Source organism: Lotus japonicus, chromosome 3 (genome assembly GCF_012489685.1).
Source record: "Lotus japonicus ecotype B-129 chromosome 3, LjGifu_v1.2".
NCBI lineage: Eukaryota > Viridiplantae > Streptophyta > Magnoliopsida > Fabales > Fabaceae > Lotus > Lotus japonicus.
The window spans coordinates 67,175,906-67,187,015 of record NC_080043.1 but is presented as its reverse complement, the minus strand read 5'-3'; the positions used below and the strand labels follow the sequence as shown (position 1 = coordinate 67,187,015).

Below are 11,110 nucleotides of genomic sequence, written 5' to 3'. Positions count from 1 at the left end.
TGATGGCACTCATGAATGATGGATGTTTATTTTTATGCATTGGCTGCAGTAGCTAAGGTAAAGATGTAACAATTAAATCTGCGTTAAAGTGTCTTTCAGGGTCAGTTAAAAAGTAAACTATCTTTAAGATTCAATTACAAGATTTAATGTTATTAGACTTACAAAAAAAAAATTACAAGGTTTACTGTTATTAGTCTTTATTAGGAGTCATTCAGCAAAAACTTCCATTCCATGAGTTACATTTTAGCCCATACTAAAAGCCAAAATGTCACACTCATTCATGATAATAAAAGTCATGGTGAATTCTCTTCCTTAATAAGACACCAATCAACTTAATGGAATTAAATTAAATTAAGTTACATACTATGAATTAATATCATTTAGGATATATATAGCAGTTATCAGATTAAGATCATTTATGATGGAATACCTATTCAAGGTGGCTAATAAGGACACAAAATTAATTTAGTGAAAAGGCTCTAGCACTACAACGGTTTAACTTGAATATAAATCTTGAAGACATAAAAGTTTACAGTTTTAAAAAAAATTAAACAAATAATTTATTTATTTATCAAGGAAATAAAATAGGATACATGGGCACACAAAGTCATGGTTATAATAATACTCTTAAACTCTCTTACTTGATAATGAATCACTTAACTTAATGACATAAAACTCATTTAATTTCCACTACACGTCAATCAAGTACATATGTTTAGTATCTAAGTTAGTGGTTACATAATATGAATTAATATCATTTAAAAAATCTATGTAAGTTATAAAATAAAAAATCAAACTCAACAGACGTCGGTTTCATGGTAAAAAATAGTTGTTTGAACCCCTTAATCGAAAGTTCAATTCTTAAGAGGCGCACTCTTGAAGAGATCTTCAGCCTTCATCACACCTAAGTCGAGGTTACATGAGCATTTTTTTTTGAAAACAGAAATAAATACATATGAATAATGAAAGCTTGGGAACACACTCTCTCAAGTGAGATCATAGTCTGAACCAACAAGAAAGAAAACAGACATGGAGATTGTCATTATACATATAACGGTTTAAAATTCAATTAAATTAAAACTGGAAGAAATGATAAATACCTTAATATATATATATATATATAACTAATGTTTAATGTCATTAATAACATAACAGTTAAAAATTTAATTTCATTAAAACTGGAAGAAATGATAAATACCTTAATATATATATATATATATATATATATATTTTTGAGTAACTGAATAAATAATTAAAGTTAATACTTAAGTGTCATAAATCATTCAATCTCCCACTAATAATAAAACAACACTCGAAGATACATGGTACAATTAAAAATCCGAAGAGTCACGTATCCTAAAGGATTAAAAATTCTCATTTGTGATAGTTATGACAACAATTTCCATAGTACTTCAAATGTAGTTTATAAAAAAGTTTTTCGCAATGTCATATGATGAAGATCTTTTTACAGGAAATGTGGAACAATATGTTCTCAGTTTTATTCTCAATGTAATTATTTCAATTGTAAAAAAATAAAAAATAATAATTAAGTGTCTATTTTAGCACATACATGTTATTTCAACTCTCTATAATAAACTATTCAATAGATATAAAAAACCATCAATCGAGCCTTTAGGAAAACAACAACAAAAGATAAAAAAAATGGCAACTAAAAAATAAAAATAAACTTACGAACTCATGATTTCTTATATATCAAATAAATATTGTTCTTTTAATCCATAAAATATCTTTAAAAAATAACACAAATTTCAAAAAATCACATAAAAAGAACAAAAGTAAATATCCCTGTGCATCGCACGGGTAAAAAGTACTAGTAGTTTATACCTGGAAAGTCATTTTTCAGAAGAGATAACCACAATTTTCCAAATAGTTATACACTTGTTAAGACTAAAATAAATAATTTAATTTCAACTTTTTCAATTATAAAAAGTTATAAATTTAATAGAGTAAACATTATTTAGTAAATTCAAATTTTTTAACTTTTGTAATAATTATTTCCTCTGTTATGCTTCCTCAAGTCATTTTGACTAATATATAATGAATAGAAATTAAAGTATATTTAAATATATTTTTGTTACATAATACACACATATATTATATTTAATAGTAAATACCCTATAACAGAATTTTAAATTTTAAAAATTGTTATCGAACTTATTTATTAATAAATATTATTTGATGATTGATTAATTTTAATTCTTAATATTTTTCATTGATGCAAAAGTTAAGTCAAGTTTTAAGTTTTTAAATATCATTATTTAATAAAAGCAGTTGGGTCGTTTTAGAAAATTCAATTTTTTCAGTTTTTATTATTTATTTTTTATTTAATATATTTATCACAAAGGATAATTTTTTTATTGTTTATTGCATTTTATTTATCATTATTATTATTTTAAAAATTCTCCTCATGTTGTGATGAATAGTTTTAACATGAAATTTAGTGGTAGTTGATTAACTTATTGCTTTGTAAATTTTATTGATTCATTATTAGTTTAATGTATATAATACAAAGGATTTTTTTATTTTTTGATATATTTATAACAAATTTTCAAGTGACTTAGGCAATTTTATTCATTTTTAATATTTTAATTTAATTTATACAAAGGAAAATTTTAATGAAAAGGTTTAAAGTAATTTTTACATTTTAGTAGGTAGTTGAATAGATTTTTGACTTAAGAAATTTTATTAAGTTTTTTATTTTATTATTAAATGTATTTTCTTTTGAAAGTATTAGTAAAGGTATTAATACAAAGGAAGTTTTTATTATTTAATGCATTTAATGTAAAGGAGTGCAAAATCTCAAATCTCCTTTACATATATATATATAGAAGATTAGATAGATTTGTTAGGAAATACATGAAAATTAAAATAATAAGATAAAGAGTAAACAAAAAACAATTACGAGTTTTACACAACAAATTTTGGTCATTTGTTACCGCTTTTTGCTAATCTTTTGTCGGAGACCAGTACTATCTCCGGTCCTATTTATAAAAACCAAAGAGAAGAAAAATCTTGATCCTTTTTGTAAAAACCAAAATGAAAATTTGTTATTTTTTTTCTATGATGTTCTTATTCATTCTAACTAGTAAAATGTGTTTCATTAACTTTTCTCTCTCATTCCCACTCTCCAACACTAATAAGTAATAACAAATGATAATTTTGGAAGTTTATTCTAATTCAAGAAAAATTTAATGCATTTAACTAGTTTAACTACATTTCTTAAACTATGTGATTTTTTTTTACTTATTAGAGCATCTCCAATGCCATGTTCTTAGTTCTTATTTTGAAGTTAAGAACTAAGAACTATATCATTGGAGGTGCTGACATGGACTCCTTAGTTCTTAAAAATAAGAACTCAGTTCTTATATAAGGAGTTCTGCTTTTTGAGTTCTTAGCTTAAAATATTAATTAATTCTCTCTCATTCAAATTACTTTATTGCTTTATGAGTTTTGTTTTATTATTTTATGAAAATAAAAAGTATAAATAATGTGGTTGGTGGGACCAAATGAATAGTGATAAGAACTAAGAACTAAGAACTCATGGTTGGAGCAAAATTACTTGAGAGTTGCTTAAACACATGTGACAATACGGGCCCACATGAATAATGTTAAGAACTAAAAAATAAGAACTAGCATTGGAGATGATCTTAATGCTAGTTCTTAGTTCTTAGCACTATTCATGTGCGTCCATACTGTCACATGTGCTTAAGCAACTCTTTACAGATTTTGTTCCAACCATGAGTTCTTAGTTCTTAGTTCTTAGTTCTTAGCACTATTTATCCGGTCCCACAATACCATTATATTAATATTTTTATTTTCATATAATTTTGATTTAAATTTAAATGTTAATTCAATACTTAAATTACTTGAATGAGAGAGAAAAAATTAATTTTTTATGCTAAGAACTTAAAAAGTAAAACTTCTTATAGGAGAACCTAGTTTTTATTTTTAAGAACTAAGAACTTCACGTCATCCACTGCAGTGGTTAAGAACTCAAGTCTTAGTTCTTAACTTACAAATAAGAACTAAAAATCTTGCATTGGAGATGCTCTTATAAATCGGACCGGAAGTAACATAAGAACTCATAATTACATGAACGGAAATCCAACAAAAGCCAATCAAGCCATGTAAGGTAATCCACAATATGATACAAGTCATAATATATGAATCTTTATGAGCAATTTATCAAGAACAAATAAAAGCCCCAATATCACAAATATTCAAAAACTCTAAAACATGAAAATTAAAGAAAGAAGGATAGAGAAGTTACACCAATGATTTTTATTCATTGGTTGACCAAAAAAAAACCTTGTATTCAACCAAAAAAAAAGGTGATGTGAGTGGAAAATACTAAAGTGAAAAAAGTAACCCCTACAAAATGCCAACTCATTGATCTCTTATTTATTTTTTTATGATTTAGTTTTTTTTTAATGATTCTCATGGTCTCTAATATGACCTTATGTTATGAGCGGGCCTCAGTCCATGGATCATAGATGTGAAAGAGTGAGCTAGTGGGCCTAGCTCTTGAGACTTTGTTTGTCCTAAAATGTTATGACACTTTAAACTCGTTCTCGTATGCTCTTGTATTTGTTGTTAGCCCTACGATGTTGGACTTCATGTTTTTCAACATGTATAATTGGTTTGACCAAAAAAAAAACATGTATAATTGGAATGTCAGAGACTCATAGCTTACCTATGGTTGAGGTTGCCCCATTCTGTAGCTGAGAAACCTGATATCATGGTTGTTTATTCTGAATTTGTTATTTTCTTACATCTGTTAAGGGTAAAGGCTGAGCTCAACAAATTCCCTTTTTGAGCTTGTTAGTATTGTTACAGTCTATTCTCACCAATCTGTGTGCAAATTCTATATATTGTGCTGTAGGTGCATAGTGAGAGATTCATTCTCACCATGCAACTAGTAAACAATATAAAGGGACAACATGAATAAAAGATCCTAGTCAGTCATTCTCACATTTCTTCTTCATTGCCTAGTGTTGCACTGTCACGGGGAGTCCGAAGAACTGTTTCAATGGACTTAACTACAAACTACATGGGTGAGCCCTAAACCATGTTCCACCAAAAACCTTCAAAAATACTAGGCTATCCACAGAGACAAGGTAATTTGTAAACAGGTTTAAAGCTACAATGACAGTTGCAAGTTCCATACAGAAAATAGTCATATCCACTATCAACAGAGTAATGCATAAATAAGTTTCAAATTAAGGTGATTTATGATGGTTAGCATACAAGGATTGTAAAAAGTTTCTATATGTCTTACCCAAATCTCTGATTCTTCAAACTAATGAAAAGCCATAACATGGGGGAAGACACTCTGGTAACCAGAAGCAATACATTGCCAACATGAAGTGTAGGAAGAATCTCCTAGTTGTGCCCTTTATCAGCAAGATTATCATCATATCAGCATCTGCTGTATTTTCCTCATTGTATTTCTTGACATCAGACCCCTTTCCACCACATGATCCCAGAACATCTGTGACACTTTGTTTTCACCATGACCATCAGGAACACTAAAGCAGCTATAGATTTTCGCTGTGATTATCAACCTCCTCTTAGCCATCTCTTCTAAAACATTTGAGGCAACACTTGTTTTGCCTGATTTCCAGTAAGCATAGGCGAGACTAGTGTAAATAACACTGTCGCCAGAAATACCATTTCCCTCCATATGATAGAATAACTTTTCAGCACATTCAATCTGTTCTATCTTGCATAACCTTCTAATTAGTGCCCTGTATACTGAAGCATCAAGACAAAGACCTTTACTCAGAAACTCATCTGGAAGTGCTAAAATTGCATCCACATTATCTTTCTTGCAGTATCCATCTACTATCCATGAATACGAGCAATAACTGGGGGTAAATCCGGCATCAAGCATGCCAAACAGTAGCTCCTTGGCGCTTTCCAGCTCATCCATTTTGCAGAACCCATGAATCAGTGCCTTATATGTAAAGGGATCAGGCTTTAGCCCAGATTCTAACATCTTGTTCTTAAATTTCAAAGCAGATTTCAAATCTCCAATCTTGGAGTAAGCATTAATCAGCGTGTTGCACGTGATATTGTCAGCTTGAACTTTTTTTTCACTCATCTCATTCAAGAGTTTGTTAGCATCCCTTATCCTGCCATCTTGACACAGCTTGCGCAGAATTGAATTATAAGTAGCAACTCCAGGGTACAATCCCTTAGCCTCCATCAGCTCACGTACTTTCAGAGCTTGATCCAATTCATTTGCTTTACAGTAACCATCTATCAATGTAGTATATGTCACATGATTGGGAGTGGCATCTTTTATTTCGCTAAACATCCTCGTAGCTTCTCTCATCCTACCTTCTTTGCAAAATCCATAAATAAGAGAATTGTAACTAACAATATCAAGATTTATTCCCTCTCTTTCCATTTTGTCCTGGATGGATAAAGCCTCATAGTGCATACCTTTTTTGCAATATAATGATATCAAAGTATTGTATGTGAAAATATCAGGAACCACACCCTTTTCCTCCATCTCATTCAGTAACTGTTTTGCCCTCTCCACATCTCTAGATTTGGAACAAGCATGAATCAAACAATTGTAAATATAGATATTGAGGACAACCCCATCTTGAACCAGTCTCTTGTGAATCTTCCACACCACGTTGGTAGTCCCATCCTTCAACAAGGAACTCAAAAGCACAGTACAAGCAGGCAAATGAGGCTTGAGTTGGTACAACCTCATCTGCTCAAAAACTTGGAGGGCATCCTGGGTCATCCTTGACTTTGCATAATGTATCACAAGCCAGCTCAAAACTTGTGAATTAACTTCCGGGTCATCGTGAATCCTCACCAGCGAGCTCAAAACTGAAGGTGATGAGAGAAAATCTCTGTGGGCAATTTTGTCGAGCATCTGTTGTGCAGTTTTGAAATGCTTATATTTTGCAAGTATTTGAATCATGGCCCATGAGCATTGCAAGGAGTGAGTGTAATGTGGGGTGGATTCAACCCATTTGAAGAATGGGAAGGAAATAGAGGGGCCATAACCATTGAGTGAGAGCTGCAAAAGCACTTGGTGAATGGTAGTGGAAGAGAGAACAGGGGCATTGTTCACCTTCAAGAGATTGCCCCAATGACCCTTGACAATAATTGCACACACACCATCAATAAATTGCCTCTGATTCTCAATCAAAACCATGTCTATTACTATGATACATGTGGTGCATCATTTCAGAAAGACATCTTAGTAATGAATAAACAAATAGGTACCAATACCATAGTTATTCAGTGCTATGTTATGGTTATGCTATGCTTTGTTTTCCTTCCTTTTGTTTTTCTTCTCATTCACAATTTCTTTTTAAGTACTTCTCATTCATAATTTTGATCCCGTGGAACTGGAAGTGGCATGTTTCGTTAAAACATAGGAACTTGCTTGTAAACAGTAAAAGTTCTCTATTATTATAAGAAGAGATTAATGGATATGCACTAAGTTTTACACTGACGTCCAATCACATTATGTCACATAAGACTAAGTAGTTACAAATCTTTTAATTTTAATTAGTAAATTAAAAATTAATAAATTGCTGATGTGGCGGAAATCAATTGGGTGCATGTGTAAAACAAGTTTACACTGTCAGTGCATCTCCTATTTTCCCTTATAAAAATTAATTTATTGGAAAATATTCAAATTTTTAAAATATATAACGGCCTTAATGATAAGAATTAATTTAAAAATATGTAACTATTATGCACAAAGGACATAGCCATCCAAATAAAATCCGTTAATTTGGCATTTCATAATTAAATTTCAATAAAAAATATTTTAAATAAAAAAATATGATTGAATACATGTAAAATAATTTACATTGTCGATACGTTTAAACTAAATCTTTAATCTTTAAAGTGAATTATGCTTCGCTTTTTCTATATGCAATAACAAATTCCTAGCGTAATAAAATGTTATGCTTTTTTTTTATTACAGACGAAAGATGAAAATTGAAAACAAAACTAATTTATGGCATAATGATATGAAGATACAATTAAATTAGAGGGAGGGAGCCTTCAGATCTTTCGTTGCATTCGCTCCCAAGAAGCTTGTCGCCCCAACATAAGGGAAACGTGCCAATCCCAATCCATCATTGCTTCAAATTTCCTGCCATTGTAATACACAAAAGCAACTAACTGACTCATTGTAATAAAACTAAGTAATCACACAAAAGAGTCAGCTAGAGAGAAGAGGGCTTGTGTAGAAAAGGAGAAGAAGATTTGTATATTTATAGTGTGGTGATGTAGAAAAAACGTTTGAGATAGGATGACAAACAAGATGTCTCAAATAGGACACCCTTGGAAGGTGTTTCAATGTTCTTCTTGGAATTTGGATTGCTTCTCTTGTCGTGCTTGGTGGCGGAGCACAGTCGTGGCTTGGCTTGAGAGAGTGGTGGTGCTGGCCTTAAGCGTATGGGGAATACCTGCATGAGACACTCCAACGCTTAAGTGGGTAAGAGAGCAAAGAGAGAATCCACGAGTCTTTGAGGAACTCAAGAAATGCTAAGAATGAATAGCATGTTACATAAATGAATGATAAAACGTGTGTTAAGTTCAAACGTTTACTCATATCGTTTGTCATGTTTTGTACAATAACCAATTTAAGGCATAAGTTGAACACTAAAAATTCATATTTCAGGAATACTTTGACATATTGTCTATGCCTACATTGTTCTGTCCAAGTCGATCTTGTTACGCAAGAAGACAGTTCAATCCCTGTGAGGAAGCTGCATTCTACTGGTCAAAGTCTATCGTCTCACTCAAAATGACCAATGGAAGCAAGAATACCGTCTAAGGCAAGAAGATCGTCTGAAGCAAGAGGAACGTCTGAAGAATGAGCGTCATTTTTGAATCAGAAAAAGATCTCAAACGAACTTGGAGAAGAAATCTTGTTAAAAGAGCACGTGATCTGACAAAGCACAACGGCCAAAGCTAAAGTACAACGTCGTCACTATTTAGTTACCATATTTTTTCATCAACGCATAGAAGCAAAGACCAGTGCTACCTACCAACTGACATACTACATCTTTTGGGCAAAACTTCTTCATCAAACAGTGTCATGCATTTAATGCATATGACAATAAGTACACAAAAGCACAGTTTGATCTAGCGGCTAGAATCTTTGTGAAGAACAAGCTTCAACGGCTATAATCTCTCTCACAGAAGATCAAGGAGTATAAAAGCAAGACTTGAAGATTTCTGCAACTAACGATCTAACCTCTATTGAATCAATTTCAACTATCAAAGTCTATCAGAAGCAAGAAATCAAGAAAATCTAAGAGTCAAATATTTTGACATCGACTGCTTCGAGAAGGAGAGAACCATACCAGAGAGTCAAATCCTCTAATCCAACTCTCTCTAGATTTAGAACATAAAGCATATTCTTGGAATCAAATCTCACATCAAATACTTTATAGTTCCTAAGCTTGAAAGCCTCTAATATCCCTCTTGTGAAAAGAGAACTTGTAGAACCAAACGATCTTGAAAATATCTTTGGATAAGTCCTGAACAATACTTGGTGAAGAAGAAGTCCTTAGAATACTTGTTTAGAAGATGTCCTGTAGAATACTTGTTTGGAAGAAATCATGTGTAATACTTGTAAGGAGAAGTCCTGGATAATACTTGTTGGGAGAAGTCCTAGTGAATACTTGTAGGAGAAGTCATTGATACTTGAATAGTAAAATTTTGGTTTAGCCAAGGACTGGATGTAGCCCCATCGTTCGTGGGTGAACCAGGGTATATCGTTGTGTTTCTATACCGTCTTACTCATTTATGCGCTGCACTAAATGTTTGCGAATTTTTTTCTAAAACTAATAATCCTTTGAAAAACCAAAGTTTTAGAACAACACAATTCAGACCCCTCCTTTCTTGTGTTCTATTTTTACATTTCAACTTGTATTTATAAACTCGATGTTTATGCTTGGAGTCTCTGCAGGTGCATGGGAAGTCCTTGAAGTAGAGCTTTCGAGTGCACAATCAGCTTGGTGTCGTCGTGCTTATGTAGTTTATCTTGACCCTTTGCTAGACCGCTGGGACACTTTGCCAGTTAAGTTAAAGTGAACCGTCCTTAAACTAGGCCACGCTAGCTGCAACGTAGTCTGGTCGTATGGCTTTCAAAGTTGACCAAAACATGAGACCCTGAGCTTGGCCTGTCATTGTTGACATGTCAAGCTTATGATCCAAGGACGTCCAAAAATGTCGTATCCCTAGTCTGTGTCATGTTGCGTCGTGCCAGACCTGCGTCGCAACACGTGCTTGATGTTGCTTCAACCCAAATGACACGCTTGTTTTTTTTTTTTGAGTTCAACAATTGGCGTGTCTCAAATGAGACGTCTTCTAAAAAGATGTGTAAATCAATATCTAAAATGGTAGAAACAGATTTATGAAGGTAAATTGTTTAAAAGTGCAATTCATTAGAAGAAAAAAACGTGTTAAGTTTCATTCACAATTATTAATAGTGGAACTTGAGTGGAGAGATGAGATAGAAAGAAGACGCAATGAAATTAAGAGACATAATAACCAATATGATTCAATGAAAAGAGAAATAGATAAAAATAAGTTGGGTACGCAAAGGGACGTATAAGTTGGGAGGGAGAGGTCCAGAAATCAATCCTTGGAGGATGTAATTTATCTTTTTGATATAGCAAAAAAATATGTATGACATGAATAGGTGTGTGAGTGATACTAGTAGATTTTCCGATTTTTCCAAAATAGAATAAGGGTAATAAATGAATCAAAATTCATATACTAGATGATTCTCTCTAATTTATTCGCCGTCGTGTCGTCTTCATATCTTTATTATATTCTTATCACGTCATCTATCATATCTCTTATTTCTCTACTTATATCTCATAGGTGATGGTCTGTTTTATATGTGAACAAAACATTCAAAAATGAAAGTGGAATGAAGTAAAAAATAAACGGAAAAATCTATTGATGTCAACCACATACCTATTCATGTCACCCCATTTTAAACATATATTTCACACTTAAAAGTGTTGTATAAAAAAATACAAAATGCGTACATCATGTATTTTTTTACATACATCAACTTAATTTGCGA

General features: G+C 31.9%; 1 protein-coding gene across 1 annotated transcript; it reads right to left on the bottom strand.

The window, feature by feature from the left end:
• Positions 1-5,185: 5,185 nt before the first annotated feature.
• LOC130745413 (pentatricopeptide repeat-containing protein At5g38730) lies at positions 5,186-7,409 on the bottom strand. The gene has a single exon (XM_057597644.1). The coding sequence runs from the start codon at positions 7,199-7,201 to the stop codon at positions 5,435-5,437; it is 1,767 nt and encodes a 588-aa protein (XP_057453627.1). The 5' UTR covers positions 7,202-7,409; the 3' UTR covers positions 5,186-5,434.
• Positions 7,410-11,110: the final 3,701 nt, after the last annotated feature.